Raw genomic sequence first — 17,742 nt, 5'->3', positions numbered from 1 at the left:
GCAAGGCTGGATTATACATTACTAATGTCATACAAAGCTCAATAGGTGTAGCTAAAGTAAATGTAACAGTTTATGATTATTTGGGACCAATGGGCTGTAATGTTCTTGCTCAAAGGAAGGGACATTGTGATTGTCTTTTCTGGGAACAAACTGTAATGCTATTTTTCTTGAAACACATGTCACTCATAAAGAGATATTATGATATTGTTCAATAATTATGTTGCTTCCAAGAAAAAAGGTATAAAAGGTGTGCACATGCTTCAATAAAATGTCAGCATTCAGCAGATCCCTTGAGTCTGTGTGTTTGCTGTCCATCCATCGCCGACGCTGCCTTTCCTCCCTTTTGGGGGTTCCTTACCAGCGGGAACCTTATAATCTCCGTGCTGGGGCTGGTCCCCGGCAGGAAAGGGAAAAAAGTTTATTTCTGGCAGCCAGGGCTACGCAGGCCAATCGAAGTGCGCAGCCCCGAGTTAAAACCTCTCGCAGCTTTTATTTTTAGCTAGGCGGGAATTTTCCACACCTGACACAATCTAGCCAATGCAAGCAAGCCTGCGGTACATAAGCTAATTTTGTGGGTAGCCCTGTAGCCCCTCCCCACCCTGGATTCCCCATAGGGACTTTCCAGGCTAAAATGGAAGAGCCGCCTAAAATGGCATTGGCCATGCTACTCTGTTTATCCCCCCATTTATTTTAGCGAGCGATTTGTACAGAAGCAGAATGCATATGTTAAGGTCAGTAGGGGTTGGGGTGTCCCTTAGCAACAGAGGGAGAGAGGGAGAGAGAGGAGTTTTAGCGAAGCCAGGAGGGCGGGTGTCTGCCTTGGGCATCTGCCTGGCACAGCCATGCTTTCCAACCTACGGCTTCCAAGGACCTTTTGGCTGGTTCCTAGCTTATAGACCTGTGTGAGGGGGTCTAGTGACCCAGCCTGGCATGTGTGGGGTCTGGTGACCCAGCCAGGCATATGAAGGGTTTGTGACCCAATCTGTGAATGGGCTTGAGGGGTCTGGGAGCTCCAGACCCAGCCCTAGCTCGACACTTGGCCCAGTCAGCAGGATTGCCAGCAGGTAAAAGAGCCGCGACAACTGGCGTGATCGTGGAGCTAGACAATTGGTGTCATGAACAGGATTAAGAGCTGCACAAGGAGGAGCTCAGGCTGCAGAGCTGAGGAGCCAGGGAGGGTTGGGGCAGAGGCCATAGGACACCATCCCAGGACTTCAAGGGCAGGAGGTGGTGGCAGCAATACTTAGGCTTTGGGGTTTGAGCCTTGCTGGGTTGGGAGGTGGGTGGTGTTCAGGAGTGTGTGTGCTGGCTTTGGGTGATTCCTCTAAGTCTTGCTTTTTCCTATCTGGGACCAATGCTGCCTGGTTGCCAAGAATGAGACAGAACTGGGCCACTTTCATTATTTTTAGGCTTCTCGTAGATATAAAAAACAAAAAGAAAGAAATGCTAAACAGGCTTACAAAAATTGTTATATATTTGAATGGTTTAAATTTAACAATTATATTTTAAACACCCAAACCTCAATTGGAGATAACATACAAAGTCTAAGTACGGTGACTTTCATAAATGTAAGATTTATACCAAATGGTGGCCCCTGCCTCACCCCTGGCCTGCCTGGCCCTGGTGGCATCCCCGTCTTGAGAGGGTAGTGAGGGTACAGTGAGGCTGGTATGTGTGGGCAGCACAGCACCCCGTGGCCTTGGCTCTGCTCCGGGCTGCAGAGAATGCTCTGCCTGGAATGTTCTTCCCACTCTAACCCCTCTGTCTGACTTGTAATCATCCTTCAAACCTCAATGCAGTCCACATCTCTTCAGGATGACCAGGCTGGGTGCTTAGTTAGTACTTATCATTCATTTCCTTATTTGTCTTCCTCATGGACTGTGAGTTCCCTGAGGACAGACACTGTGTGCCTTCGTTTTGGTGTCTGGAGGGCATAACTCACACAATGCCCCCTGAAGTATTGTTGAATGAATGAATGAATGAATGATTCAGTCAGTGAGGTCCTCAAGAGGGCCTCTGCTTTCCTGGCCTCCTCTCTCCTCTTGGATCTTTATAACTCCCCTCCCCCACCTTCCCCGCACACGCTCAGGCCCACTCCCCACATCTTCTCCCTCCCCTCGCTGACCTATTACACTCCCCATTCCTTTGCTGTCCCTGTGGAACTGCTGCTGTCCCTGTGGAACTCCTCTGTGTATGTTGGGAGGACACTGAAGGGGACAGGAGGTGGACAAGGTGTCTCCAGGGTTTTAAGGTTCTGCAAGTGGGCCCATGCTGGACTCTGTGGCCAGGCCTGGCTCCCTGGGGGCTCTGCCAGGTGACAGATGTGGAGGCCTTGGGAGGGGCTGTGAGGCTGGAGGGGGCTGACTCACTACCAGGTCTCCCACCTGTGCTGTCTACTGATGAGGCCCAGGCAGGGAGGGCGCCACTGAGGAAGCCTTGGTGACCATTTATGTCTACCCAACAGGCATTAGCTGCATAATGTCCTGCCACAGCCACAACCCAAACCCTGCAGGGCTTGCTTCTGTGCCTTTCCCTTCACCATGCTGTTCCCTTCGCCATGCTGTTCCCTTCACCCATGCAGTTCCCTTCACCTGCCTTGCTTCTTTCTGAGAGAAAGTGAGCCGAGATGCTGGTACCATTCAAGCTTTATTAAAGAAAGAAATCTGCCGGTCTGTACTCAAAATGGAGGACAGCCCGGGGCTGCCCTGAAAATGGGGGACAGCAGCAACAATGGGTTTGCGAGGGTTTTTATTAGCTTTGGGGCACGAAGTGTACAGGGGAGGGACCGTTAGGTTGATGTAGCTGGGTGGAGAACTGCACCGATGCAGAAGCCAGAAAGTTGTTTCGAAGTCAGGAGGCTTCTCGTAAAGAGAAGGGTGGAGGGGCTTGGTGCTGGAGTGGAAGACGAGGCCGGCGGCTCTTTCGTGCTGGTGCTTATTGTGTGTACAGTGGCGCCGGCCATGTCCAAAATCCATCACTTTCCACTTTCTCTAACCTGTGAACTGCTCCTCATCTTTCGCGGCCAGCTTAATGTCACCTCTTCTGAGGTGACACCCCTACTCCTCTGCTTCCTCATTGCTCCGCAGGGATCTTTACAACAGTGTCTGTCGTGTCATATTTATTCACTTACACATCTGTCGAGTTACTGACAGACTCCTTCCTTCCTGCCTCCTTCCTCTCTGAATCCTCAGTGCCCAGTGGAATTCCCGGCATATAATGGAGTCTCCGCCAGTGCCTGAGGTGGCTTATGTCTTGTGATAGGAGCGGGCAAATCTCTGAGTGAGCAGCAAGAATAATGAGTGCTGAGAAACAGGAGCTCGCAACACACACACACACACACACACACACACACACACACACACACACACACACACACACCCTCTGCCCAGAGCAGACACAGGCAAAGACCTCAGCACACACACACACACACACCACACACACACACACACCCCTCTGCCCAGAGCAAGACACAGGCAAAGACCTCAATACACACACACACACACACACACACACACACACACACACACACACACACACACACACACACACACACACACACCCACCCTCTGCCCAGAGCAGACACAGGCAAAGACCTCAATTTCCAGCCCTCCCCCTCCCTTGTCACTCACCTTCCTGCCAGTTCTTCTCATGCTAATGAGAGGAAGCTTTTGGCCAGAAAGAAGCTTGCAGAGGAAGTCTTTGAAATGGAAATGTTGTGACAAAATGATGGATTGTTTTCTGAGCTGTGCAGTTTGTTTCTTCCTTGCGGCAGAACGGAGACAGGAGTGGCGGAGGATACCCCATGTCAGGAAGCCCTAGAGGGCAAAGAACGCAGGAAAGACTTACATGGGAGTGTGAAACAGGCAATGGGAACATGGGGCGAGGGAAGGCCCAGGACAGACAGAGGGACACAGCCAGGCTACTGTCCAGTAGCTGTGGTCACGGCTGGGGGTCCCGACTGGCCAGAGCATGCAGCAGCTGCCTGGGGGAAGTGGGTCTGCTGAGGCCAGGAGGGATGTCTGGTCTGTCCTTCTGCCACGACTGTGCTGAACACCCTGCAGGACTGTCCTCTGGGTCTTTGCTCAAGCTGTCCCTTTGCCTGCTCTGCCTCTTTCCATTTTCTCTAACCTGTGAACTGCTCCTCACCCTTTAAGACCAGCTTAATGTCACCTCCTCTGAGAAGACCCCTATTGCACATGACGTCCACTTCACCCAAGCCCCCCAAACATAGGAATACTCACTGGCTGACCCCTAGACCCTCAATTTACTTGGGGCTAATTAGAATTATCGCTTGTCTTATTCATTAAAAATACATACTGAGTACCTGTGGAGTGTAAAAACACTGTTCCAGACATAGTGTTCATTGGTGAACATACAGACAGACCTTCCACCCTCACGGCATTTATGTCCTGGGGGTGGGGGCAGACACAGATAATGGAGATAATAAATGTGTAAATTATGTGGCATGTTAGATGGTTATAATGTCATGGGAAAAGTGGAGCGTGTGAGCAGGACTGGGACTGCTGAGGGAATCCGCTATGGTTTGAAATGAGATGGGAAGGGTAGGTTAATGAGAAGGTGACATTTGAGCAAAGACACAAGAGAGATCAGCCATGCAGATGAGGGGCAAGGGACAGTGTGTGAAGATTAAACACATCAGCATTTATTTATTTATTTACTTATTTAGGTGGCTGGCCGGTAAGGGGATCTGAACTCTTGATTTTGGTGTTAGCATCACACTCTAACCAACTGCGCTAACCAGCCAGCCCACATCAGCACTTAACAAAGAGAAGTTACTGGTAGATAAATATGAATACATTTTTTTCTTGTGCTGGTTATATTTCTAGTGAAAGATAAGTCACATCTCAATCATTTTGTATTCTGTATAGCATTTGTGTTTGACATAGAGTAATTGTTCAGTAGGTGAGTGTTGAATGAATAAACAAACTCCAAACCGCCCCTCTCTAAGCCCCTATGCTATGGCGAGGGCTGCCCTAGTCAGCTCCTGTCCTGGAGTGCCCTCTAGTGATCCAACCTCAAATGCCAGCTTTGCACACCTTGTTCATGTTCTGCAACTTTCCTCCTTCCCACCCCAGGCCACTTTGGGGACAGTGGCCAACCAAGCAATAGAATAGACTAAGTGTCTCCCACATGCAGGAGGCACGCAGACACAGGAGATGTGGTCCCTTCCCTTGAAGCCCTCACTCACTGGACATCTCTCTGGTTAGGCTTTTCCTTCTCCGCCTTTGTTCTCTGGTATCCTCCCGCTGATCTTTCCGGATCGTCTGTAATGTGGAGTTAACGTTTTGAGCTAGAGCTGGCCAGGCGAGCATGTGCATGCTGTGCTTGCCTGAGGGGCCTAGTAGCAGCATTAGCCTTGCAGGTTGGAAGAATAGCCCGTCACTCCATGGTAGTTACAGCTTGCGGGATCTGGGACAGTAGCCAGGATCTGGCCCACTAGACCGTCCATGGAGTTTCAGGGCTGGGGCTGGGGCTGGGTGAGATGCAGAGCAAACTTTCTTCCCCATTCTGACTGGTGGAATCGTGCCTCTTTTTTGAGGACTGTTCATGGCCCTGGCTACCTCTTCCGGGCTGGCAGCCTTGGTCTCCCTGAAGCCGAGGCTGAAGTGCCATTCCTGGGCACTAAGTCTCCCACCTTTTTTCCTTGCCCTCTCCTATGGCCCAGCAATGAAACTTGAGAGCCTCTTTCTTTTCCAGGGCCCTGTTTAGCATTGAGACCAGGATAACTGTGTCCTTGGGGCTTTATTTTTAGGGCTTGACAGGGAACAAGCTACCTCTGGAGACAGGCTTCCCATGTGTCAGGGGGTATTCTGGGTGGGTGGACAGGTACCAGCCACACCTTCTGCAGTTTTGAACTGTTGCTGGGGAAGTCCTGTAAGCCAGGCCTCCCCTTGGCACTGCCAAATCTCAGCCTAGTCCTCATAAAAGCTCCCTGGGGTGGCATTTCTCATTGAGACCATCACTCATATGCCATGAAGTGGATTGTGGGCACACCGGCTGTCTGGATGCCTGTGCTTGAGTCAGTGTCCCTGGGAATTCCCAAGTCATCTTAGTGGCCAGTCTCTTGGCTTCAGTTCCTGAGACAATGAGGCAGGTAGCCCTAAATGAAAGGGATGTTTTGGCCGAGTTCTCATGCCTGGGAGCATGCGCCTTTAGGTTGTGGATAATATGCAAAGAATAGAGAACATCCAAATGCTTTCTTGAGTCCACACGTTTCCTGGAAGTCCAGACACAGGCCAGTTAGGGATAGAATGGATTGGGAATTGGAGAATCTTCAGAAATTTTTCTTTGGCGTGAGAGTCAGATGAATGGACTGATGGACAGGCTGGTGCAGAAGGTGCTGCGTGGATACTTTGATCTCTGGCGGCAGCCTGGCTGTGGATCTGGACTGGGTTTCAAGGATTTCTTTGGCCCCAAGAGGGAGAGGAAGAGCATTCTACAGCCCACGGAGTGCTTCCTGGTGAAGGCCAGTAGGCACCTGTGCATGTGTTTCCTGAGCCTCTTTCTCTCCTTTGACCACTTAGACCTCTGTGTCTTCCTCCCTGACGTAAGCAGCACCCTCACAGGTGTGCCTCCCTCCCCACCTAGTCAGTCAGCTCCAAACTGCCCTGCCACCCATCAGTCCTCACCCACCCCAGCCCCTAAAAGTAGCTCTCCTCCAGAGTTGGGGCTGCCTGGCCTGCCTGGGAACACCACTGCTGACTCGAGGACTGGTCAGGTACCAGGGGGACCCAGAGTGTCTCCTCCAACAGGAGCAGGGGGACACTGGGAAATCACATGCCCCACTGGAAGAACCTGGGCTAGGAAAGCAAAAGAGGGTGACAAAGGGTTTTTTTTTTCACACAGGTGGCAGACCTGGCCTGAGGTCTGGGAGACAAACAGACTGGGCATTGGCCTGGGCCTGGTCAAGTGATCTCTCTGTCTCATCAGTGTTTACTGAACATCCTTAGCACTAGGGGCTGAAGCCACAACAGCGAGCAAAACATGATCATTCTCTTAGAGCTTGACAGGGGTGAGAGTCACTGGGAATTTTATCCTGGTGAGACTTATTGGGAGGGACCATATTTGCATTTAGATTTTAAATATTCTGTCCCATTGTTCCCTCAGTTGATTGCAGTATCTTAAAAAAGCTGGTAATTCTGAAATCAAATTGCATCTGCCAGACTGTTACTTATGCCAATGAGCAACACAAAAATCTTTTGTCAGGCCCCTTGTCCCAGTTTTTAGTCCAGAAGGTATGATTCCCATTCAGCCTCTGCTCCAGAGCTCCTGATGTGGATCAGGGATTTGAACGGGGAAAGGGAAGCCACTGCGGCCTGGGGCCTGGGACCCCAAGGGTGTGCTCGGTCCTCCCAGGGTCAGTGTAGGGCCCTTGACTGGCTCCTCTGTCTGCAGCTCCAGAGGGGCCACCTGGACCTCACTAGCCTCCAGCAAGCTGTGAAGGCTCCCCCGGATGATAAGAAATGACCTTTCTCATCCCGACAGGATTCACTAGAGGATCTGAGAGCTGGGGCCAGAGGCAGCTGAGAGCTGCAATGTGGTGGGAACTGGTAGGAAGGGGGATGTTATGGAATGAACTGTGTCCCCTCAGATTCATGTGCTGAAGCCCTAACCCCCTATGGGACTGTACTTGGGGATGGGGCCTTTAAAGAGGTAATTAAGGTTAAACAGGGTCATAAGGGTGGGCCCTCATCCGATATGACTGGTGACCTTATAAGAAGAGAAAGAGACACCAGGGATATACGTGCACTGAGGAGAGGCCATGTGAGGACACTGTGAGAAGACGGACTTCTGTACACCAGGAGTAGAGGCCTCACCAGAAACCAGCCCTGCTGCCACCTTGATGTTGGACTTTCAGCCTCCTGTACTCTTGTTTAAGTCACCTGGTTTGTGGTATTCTGTTATGGCAGCCCAAGCAGACTAAGGCAGGTGAGCTGCTGCAGCCTGAGTGCCTCAGAGGCTCAAGCAGGGCTGCAGTCCAAACCCAGCCTGGGAGGGTGGGGGAGTATCACCATCTCTAGGATTTGCCCTGGAAGGTTTTGGCAGTTTTGACTATCTCCTTAGATGGATTGGTGGGTAGCCTCAATGTCTCAGGTCCTGGAGCTGAAGACTCTCATATCAGGCCTCCTGGCCATTATAAAGGATGTCAGGGGTGTGTGTGTGTGTGTGTGTGTGTGTGTGTGTGTGTGTGTCACGCGCGCGTGTGTGGAGGGGTTGGGGGGGTGGTGACAGAGAAGCGTCACAGGGGAGCTCGGAGGCAGACATTCCCACTTTGTGGAGAAATTTGAGACTGACCTAAGGGCCCACAGTGGCAGAAGCCCAGGGGCTGTGCTCAGAGTGTTGCTAGCACTGCCCTACCCTGAGTTCAGGCATGCTGCTACCACGTGGCAAAGGGAAGCCTGCTTAACGTTTTGTTTTGAATTCTTTTTTGAGATTCCATATTGAGGGAAAAAAACTACTATTTATTTGGTGCCTGTTCAACGAAAGGGGCTTTGTATTGACATCTCATTTAATTCTCTAGACCAGTCTAATATGCATAATGAGCCCTAATTTACAGCTGAGAGGATTGAGTCTCTTGGTCATGGTCACACAGCAAAGTGGGATTTGAACCTAGACCTATAATGTAAGGCACGTAAAACCCGGGCTCCTTGCATACACCGCCTCTCCAGATTCCACATGGTGTTTTCTGCTTGTGCTTTCCTAGCAAATACAGTGCTCTGAGCTTCATCTAAATAAAAACAGCACCCACCTGTCATTACAACAGTTGAACTTGAGCATTTCATTTACAGATGCAATTTACAACAAACCTCAAGACATCTGAACACCTCTTTCTTCCCCAAGTAACCATTTTTAGTCTTACTCTTTTTCCTCCTTTTCCCCTCCTCTATCTGTCTCCAAAGAAGGTCACAGCTCTTTGCTCTTCTACTCACATAAGCTTTTTAAAAAAGTCCCTTCCATTCTAGCATGCTCAACTTCAGGTCCCCCAGCCACAAGCTTTCCCTTCCCCTGTCTATCCCTCTCTGTTATCCCAAAGAGAGAGAGAGCCAGGGGTACCTGCCTCTTTCTCCACCCCCTGCAGAGAGGTCCCTACTCTCTCTAGATGAGGCCAGATGAGTCTTTTTAGGTTTAGGGAAATGCAAAACCCTGTATGTTCACCCCTCCCCTGACCCCCCAACCTCCCGCCAAAGGGAAATATCTCAGTATTTTATCCTCCAGGGCCTCCTGACTTGAATTTGTATCCAGTGCTGGAACAACTTCCCTCCTGGGCTTCAGATTCTTTTCCAGTTGAGTGTGACATGACTTCTAGCAGAGGAAAACACTGGGGTGGAAAAAAGATCATCTTTAGTGACACCCTCACCGCTTGGGCTCTGTCCCATGACTGGCCAGAGGACTGCCACACAGAACTTGAATGAGTCAGGGACCAGGAGGGTTGGTTTGCTATTAATTCATAGGGAGGGATTAGAAGGTCAGAGGGTTTATCCCCGGGCACAGGCTTCAGGTCCACCCACAGGGAGGGTGTGGGCTTCTGGCCCTGCTGAGAAAACATGTCCACTCCTGGAGTGCAGAGACCCCTCTTGGTTGGCTCTGTAACACCACAGCCAGTTTTGGCACTTGGCCCACAGCAGGAACTTGGTGACTGAGGAAAGAACCAGTGTGTCATCTACACCGTTAAGAAAGTTAATCACCAGACACGCAGTGAATGTCAGTCACCTTCTCCTGCTTGGAATCTCAGAAAAAAGAGAGAATTCAAAGCCTGCACAGAAAATTCAATGCCAAGAAATTACTTCAACTCAAACTCTCCAGGCAAATAGGTCCCAATTATTATCATTTTGGGGAGTGTGGGGGAAGTCAGGGGCCTCTGATTTGGCCCTCCTATGGCCTCAGTTCTCCCTTGGGTCCCCCCTTTTTCTTTCTCTTCCTTACTGCCTTCCTTCATTTGCTGAGCATATATTATGCAGCATACACTGTGCTGGGATTATAACATTAAAAGGCATAGCTGTGTCCCCCTCGATGGGTTGAAGGGTTTACAACCTGCAGGTGGGAGTTTATCCTGGGCTTTATCCACCTTTCACAGATTGTCGGTGGAGTATGAACCTGCCAGTAAGGGTCAGGACACTGTCTACCTCCATCCTTCTTTGTATGGGAAGCTCATGTATTATGTTATTTAATTTTCATAATAATCTTGGGAGCCTGGTATTATTTATTATTTCTGTTAACACTAGAACAATAGGGTGGGGTGGGAGACATGGAAGGCGGGAAGGAGAGGCTCAGCCATGGCCCCTCTCCTTCAGAAGAGCAGAAGATCCATCCAAAATTTCAAGCAAGGATCATTGTCATTTTCTCCCTGAGCAATTGACTGACACCTCAGCTATGGAAGTCACATTGCATTCGTTGTCTTCATTATCTGGTGACATTTTGCAGGCAGCTTTTTACCTCCACTTCCCCTGAGATGTGGTAACAAAAGTTTGTCTGATCTTCCTTCTGCCCATCTCCCCGGCTCCCTGCCACCCCCAGTTCCTTTCCATGCCTGCCTTCGAGGACAGACATTCTCCTGTCTCTAGGATGTGCCTGCGGGAGTCCCGGGGCAGTAGGGAGCTGCCCTCCGTATTTATCCCAGATACCGGGGCTTTGTACCCAGTGGGACTCAACACCCACTGGCGAGTGGCCCCCCTTCCTGAGTGGGGTTCTGCTTCCCACTCCCCAACCCCACACAGCTGACGACTGGCCGGGAGGAAAGGGGCAGGAGTGGGTGTTCGAGTTCCCGTTTTCTCCCCCATGGGTCCCAGGAATATTCTCACCAGGAACCTGCCCGCCCTCACCTTTTCGGGGGCCCTACAGGGCTGTTCAGGCGGGAGGCCCCACCTCTGCCAGTGTCCCAGAATGCTTCCTTGAGTGTACATTTAGGGTCCTACATTTGGGTTCCTCATGTCAAACTCAACATCCTGTGCTTCTGGGCTCCAGCAATTGGGGGAGGGGAGCTGAGGTCTCCTCCAGGGTGGGAGAAAGGACAGGGGCTAGTTTTCAAGCCCTCAGCTCTCTACTGATCACAGATCTTACTGCCTCTGGTCTAGCTGAAAAGATAAAACCTGGAAGTCTGTCTGCAGGACTGAGAGCCAAAGCACAGGAAGGCCATGGGCAGGGCTTGGAGGCAGCTGTCTTTAAAGATGTAGAATTTGGGAGCTGTAGGGGGTATCTCCAGAGGTAGATGGATTGGCTGGCCCTAAACCTCATCGGTGAACGCTCTACCTGGATAGTCCCTGACGTTGTCCCCGTCTCCTCACAGTCACCACCTCTGTGAATAATGACCATGTGGTTGAACGTAGCCAAGTGGTCAACCTTCCTTCTGCTCCCAGACTCACCCACATAGCCTGGGGTCCCACAGGCAGTGGACACGATGCCTCTCTGTTCCATCTTGGACAGACCAAAGTCTGTGATCACGATCCTGGAATTCTCTTCAGGGGTGAGGTACAGCAGGTTTTCAGGCTGTAGGAGAAGAGAAATATCGTGTAGTGTGGGATAAAATCACCTGGAACGTGTATTCCTTTCCTTCCCCTTAATGTATAATTTCTTAGGAAGCTGAGCTCTGGGCTCCCGACTTTAAGGCACAGCTCATCTTCCACTGTTTTCCCTCCTTCTTCCTACCTGCGTGGCCCTCAGTGGCTCTCAAAGGCCGGTACGTTCACACAGCCTCCGGGCCCTGCAAGATCCAGCTGCCTGGTTCCCCTGTCTCATGTCGCTCCTCTCCCCTTGCCCTGCAACCAACGAGACTGAAATACTTGTAATCACCCAACACGCCGTGGTGTTTCCAGACTTTGTAGTTTGCTCACATTCTTTCCCATGGCTTGGTCCTCTCTCCCGGCCCCTTCCCCACACTTCCTCCACCCTTACTCTTGCTCCCTGTTCTTTCTTCACCACAGAGACCTGTTTGTCCCTCAAAACTGCCAATTCCCTGGTGAAGCCTGACCCACAGCTCCCTCCCATGCCCCAGAATCCCTCTTCTGAACAGATCCTGTTACCAAACACGCGTCTCTCATTGTATCTGTCCCCCAGAGCTGTAATAAGTACTCTCGCGCCTGCCCTGTCTCTTCCACTGGCTCTGGGCCTCTGTGCAGGACCAGGGCCCGGCCCACACTGGCTGCTGCTCACAGGGTGTTGCACTGGAGTTGCTCTCTGTCTGCCCATCACCTCCCACTTTGAGAAGGTCCTTTAAATGCTCTGAGCTCTGGCTTTCTGGTCTGCAAAGTGGAGAGGTGTGAGACTCAGAAGACAGCACCTACAGTAAAGAACTCTGTGGACGGCTAAGTGCTCTGCAAACGTCTTTATTGTGTGTTCTTCTTCCAGACTAGTGCTTCCCTAGTCTTACTTGTCTGTGAGGAAACCATAAAATTAAAGGAGTGATATGATCTTTTTGTAATTTCCCTACCTTGCATCAAGGGAAAGGCTGGTCGGTCAAGAGTCAGCCATTAATTCATCTCCCTGTAGGCCCCCCAATCTTCTCAGGAGCTCTGAGTTAATGATTCTGAGGTTGTTTCCTCACAGGTCCAATTTGTATCTAATCTTTGGCATGTTCCCTCCTTTCTTAAGAATAACTTGACTCCCGTAATTCCTCAACCTGGGGTTAGGAACTTTGCTTTGCAGGAGGAAATGGTAGATGTTGTAGGTCTTGGGCCCTCTTTCTTTCTCAACAGTGCCCCACCCCATTCCTGCAATTTCCTCCACCAACAAAAGAGATGGCTCCCTATGCTCAGGACTTTCCTCTGAAGTAGCTCTAGGAATTAACTGTGGTCCAAGCAACAAGGATGCTGGGCCCTTATTCATAACCCCCTCACATGAGGTTTAAGGATTTGCTTTAGGAAGCCCAGAAGAAGAAAGGTCCTGAAGATGTGGTATGGAGAAATTATTCTGGACCTGGCTTTGAAGAGATTAATTAGCAGCTGGGGAGGCCTGGGCTGCAGAGAGATGCAGCGTCAGTCAAGAATGGTCCTTGGTGAGGAGCAAGGCTTGGAATTCCAGGCGGGAAGTCTGTTTATAGCTGTAGAGCCATGGCAGAGGCTGGGGGTAGAAGCCCAGGAGCCAGACACAGCTTACGGGTGGTCTGGACAATAGATAAGACCAGCTAAGGGCTGTGAGCACAGGGAAGCTGGAAAACCAGCTCACAGTGGCTCATTACCAGGGGTTCGCCCAGCCCCACCTCTCTTTCCTCCCAATCCTGTAAATGTGGTTCTCATCTCCAGAGCATTTTGGAACTTGGTGGAAGAACCCGGCAAGTCTCAGGTTCTTGTGGTGGCCCAGTCTCCTTGGACGTGCTTTGCCTGCTCCCCATGCCCCAGACAGGGCTTTGCATGAAGAAGTGGGTTGGTGGATCCCTGTTCTGTAAAGGCCCCACTGGGAGACTGGGGTAAGTCACCTTCCTGAGCTCGTGTCCCATCTGTAAAATAGGTATACTCCTCTTTTTCAAATAAACAAGTCTTCTTTTAATAATGTCATTTACAATTTGAGTCTTACCAACAGGCCTTTCAGACTTATATCACTTTTCTGTATACATAAAAGTGAAAGCAAGAGAGGCAGGAAAGATATGTCTGGGACAATCACTTCCTCACAATCGCCATGGCGATTGCAGAACCATCCTGATATCAGAGATGTTAAAATGTGGAAACAACAACAAACAACAGTAAACACCCTTGTACCTGCCTCCTTATTCGAGAACTAAAATAATTCCCGGCACCGCTGGAAGCTGGTGTCCGCCTCCCCGATCCCATCCTTTCTCTTCTTGCTCTGGAGAAAACCACTGCTCTGAATTTTGTGTTCACTATTTTGTCTTCAGTTTTACCAAGCATGTATGCAATATATTATTTGATTTTGAACTGTTCTATAAGTGGAATTATATCCTATTCTGTGACTTGCTGTTTTAAAAAAACTTAAAATGAGCAAAATTTGTCTATGCTAATATTTGAAGCTGCTGTTCATTTTTCACTACTGAATATCCCGCTCTGTTCATATTCCACTGTATTATCAGTTCATCTGTTGATGGAAAGTTGGGCTGTTTCCAGTGTTCTGTTATTAATTTGCTATGAACATCCTCATAGCTGTGTCCCAGGACTCGTGTGTGCGCTTCTCTGGGGCACATACCTAGGAGTGGAATTGCTAAGTCTAGACAATGGCCCTCCCTGTTCTGGTTGCCAGCAAATGCTGCTGCTCCCCTTCCCCCTCCCCTAAATAGTCTGGGGGTGAAAGTCCACTTGTCTACGGACCGGCAGGGAGAAGAAAAGTTAGAGGTAGAGCTTCCCAGCCCAGTCTGGGACTCTCGGTCATAGCCCCGGGGAACCAAAGCCAGGAAGGGGTTGAGGCGAGATGGAGCGCTCATATCGGCTCTGCTGAGCCACCCCCTGGTCTGGATCCCGGGGCCTCAGGCTGCAGCACAGCTGTCACAGATCCACTGTGAGGTCACTACCAGGCTGTGGGCCATGGAAATTCAGATGGAACACAGCAAGCCATTCTCAGATTTAATGGTCCTTTATTTAAACTAAGGAAAAGAAAGGCAAAGTAGGCTCCCTGAGCCTATTTAACGGGCTTTAAAGATTAGTCGATGCTTTCTTTTTTTTTTTTTTTTTTCCCTTTCTGTCTTTTTTCGTGTCCAGCAACGGATCGCAACCCTCAGTGTCACGCCCGTACCGGACTGGGACCGGCAATAGGATTGCAACCCTTGGTGTTGCTCCCGCACCTCGCTCAGCCAGTGAGTGGGACCCGGTCTGTACGTGGGATCCGAACCCTCGGCGGGAGCGCCACCACCCTCCCAAGCGGCGCACTGTAGCAGTGCACCACCGGGCCAGCCCTAGTCGATGCTTTCTGATATTGCAGAACCAAGCAGCCCTGGGCTGCTCTCTGTTGCCTTCACGACGGCCTCCATGCTGCTCCTCTACTGTCTTGGCCACGATGTCCATGTCTTTGCCGTGTGGTGCAGCTAAAAGCCCCTGCTACGGTCACCTCTGCCATTGTCCGTTGTGGACTCTGAGGGTGGATACATGGGGCACAGTAGTGGGCTTGTGGGTGTCGTGTGGGATTCCCTCCCCTCCAGCATAAGCAGCTGAGGTGGCCCCAGTTCCTCAGAGACCCCGTGGCTGACCAGGTCTCAGGAATCTGCCATGTCCAGGCTCGTCCTGTCTTCAAAGGCAGGTATGCATATCCTGTCCTCGGCTGGAACGGCATAGGTACCGCTGTTACTGTCCACGGGTGGTTGCAGGAGGGAAATTACCTGTTCCCAATAGAGGAACAAGTCTTCCTGGGCTTGAAGAGGACACAGCTACAGGTAGCAATAGCCAGTGGCGAACTTCAGATGCAGCTGTTGGTTCTGACGATGATGAACAGAGATCCTTACAGACTTCAAAGGAATGAGTCTGGTGAGCTCTAGGGTCGTCGCTGCCTTGTGGTTACTCTGCTTGGTGGCCTGGCCACGCTCAGCATGCTCATCATAGTCCATGACTGGATGGGCCAGTGGCATGATGTCAAGATCAAACATGGGCACATACTTGAACATAGCATAATCTCCCCTCAGCTGCTGTGGCTGCAGTTTGCCCATTCTGGTATTGAACATACCCATTCTGGAGCTATTCTGGGCTGTGTAATATGGCAACAGTGAATCAGTATTCATGGCTGTCTTCGATCACAGAGGCAGCACTGGCGAGAGGGTCCCTGGGTCTTCCTTGGCCTTGGTGTCAGATTAGGAACAGCGGCGGTGTTGTATATATGTTGTATAGGCAAGACCTGCTGTACAGCCATCCGGTATATGACATATGGCCAGCTACCTGGCATACAACGTATAGCCAGCCACCTGTGAATTATGTGAATCCAGCCACAGGTGGCTGGCTATGTGTTGTATGCCAGGTGGCTGGCTATATGTCGGATACCGGGTGGCTGTACAGCAGATCTTGCCTCGAGGCTCCCTCCCAGAGGCCAGGTTGGGGATGGTGGCTGTAGGGATTCTGTAGGGTGCCTGGATCGCAGACTGAATCTCTTCAAAGACGTGCAGACGCAGAGTGAGCTCCAGAGAAATTTTCATCTGGGTCTAACTCCCTGACCTGCACCTCTAATTTTTTATCTACGTGACAGTGCCCAAACTCTCCTCCTAGCCGCAGGAGTGAACACACTGAGCCTGCAGCCCCGTGAAGCCCTATTTATGCTCTGCTGCCCTCTGCGACCTTGTCAGTGTCACACACCCCTTTGTGCTCATCCTTCCCTCTGTCCCCTCTGGGCGGGGCCACCATCCTCCCCCTAAACACCCCATTGCCCTCACAAAGGACAGCCCCACCCTGTCCACTCAGGTGGGTGCCAAGATAACATTTTTTTCGAATGGGAAAATTTTGTGTGGATGCTTCCCTCACATCACATTTGAAAGGTTCAGCACTAGACAGTCTATAGGAATCCAAGATAATGGGAAAATTTGAGCCATTTGAGATCATGGTTTAATTTTATCAAATAACCTAGAATTGGCAGTCCTGATACTTAGCTCTTCCTTCCATTAAATCTCAGTAGATGCTGACGATGATAATCTTTCATAGTAACCTTAACCTTTAATAATAACATTGAAGATTGCTCCTCCTAGGCGCTGCACTAAACTCTTCACATACTGTCGTAAGAGCTCCTTGAGTTTAGTATTACTGCTGCTGTCCCCACTTTACAGATAAAGGACTTGACATGTGTCACTTACCTACACCCACAGAACTCACAGGTAGTGGAGGCATTATGTGAATCCAGGGCTAGCTGATTCTAAAGTTTTTGTTCTGAACCACTCCAGTAAAGAAAGCTTGGGCCAGCCCATGTTTTCAAGCTGAACTGATTTAACTGCCTTCAAGAAGACCAATTTGGTGCAGTTGCATAAATAATCACCCCTCTGTGTGTGTGTGTGTGTGTGTGTGTGCGCGCTTCAGAGAACCCAGGACAACCACTTCAGACAGTGGCAGGGCTGAGCTGGAGGTTCCACTATCCAGGGTCCTCGGTTCCTCTCCTGCATCATGCTTTTGCAAACACCCTGTGTGGGAGCCCAGCCTTTCTCTTTAGGCCCCCAGTTTTTACTCCCCACCCCCTGCCCAGTGAAATGCTGGGGGTGGGGTGGAGACGGAGGGAGAGGAGGGCAGGACTGGAGGTGTGGGCTTGAATTCCAGGAGCCTATCAAACTCCTTCCTGTACTGACAGTATGTCATAGGAAAACGTTACTTAACTTTTTGAAGCTTCATTTTCTTTATCCATTAGATGGAAGTAACACCTACCTTGTAGTGGTGGTGAAGATGGAATAGAACAATGTGTGTAAAGCATAGAGAATATGGAAGCTGTTTATTAAAGACTATATCATCCCCACCCTACCACTCTGTCTATGATCTCCTCATCAATTAATTCTATTTTTGTGCTGTCTCTTAAATCAGTTGCTGCTGTGGATTGATTGAATTGTGTCCCTCAAAGTTCACATATTAGAAGCTTAAATCCCCACTATAACTGTTTTTTTTTTTAATTTTTATTTTGTCGATATACAATGAAGTTGATTATTGTGGCCCATTACCGAAACCCCCCTCCCTCCTCCCTCTCCCCCTTCCTACCCAACAATGTCCTTTCTGTTTGCTTGTTGTATCAACTTCAAGGAGTTGTAGTTGTTAAGTCTTCTCCCCCTGCCCCCGGATTTTGTGTGTGTGTGTGTGTGTGTGTGTGTGTGAATTTATTTATTTATTTTTA

The 17,742-nt window shown here is 50.1% G+C and overlaps 1 protein-coding gene across 1 annotated transcript in view; it reads left to right on the top strand.

Moving 5' to 3' along the window:
* LOC103590911 (chymosin-like) overlaps nt 1-7,488 on the top strand; it is a 27,245-nt gene extending 19,757 nt beyond the window's left edge. Inside the window, 2 exon segments of the mRNA XM_008573253.1 lie at nt 6,326-6,568; nt 7,417-7,488. Of these exon segments, the coding sequence (XP_008571475.1) occupies nt 6,326-6,568; nt 7,417-7,488 (315 nt within the window).
* Nucleotides 7,489-17,742: the final 10,254 nt, after the last annotated feature.

This window comes from Galeopterus variegatus, unplaced genomic scaffold, assembly GCF_000696425.1.
Source record: "Galeopterus variegatus unplaced genomic scaffold, G_variegatus-3.0.2 Scaffold892, whole genome shotgun sequence".
NCBI classification, from domain to species: domain Eukaryota; kingdom Metazoa; phylum Chordata; class Mammalia; order Dermoptera; family Cynocephalidae; genus Galeopterus; species Galeopterus variegatus.
This window is presented reverse-complemented; position numbering and strand designations above follow the sequence as displayed.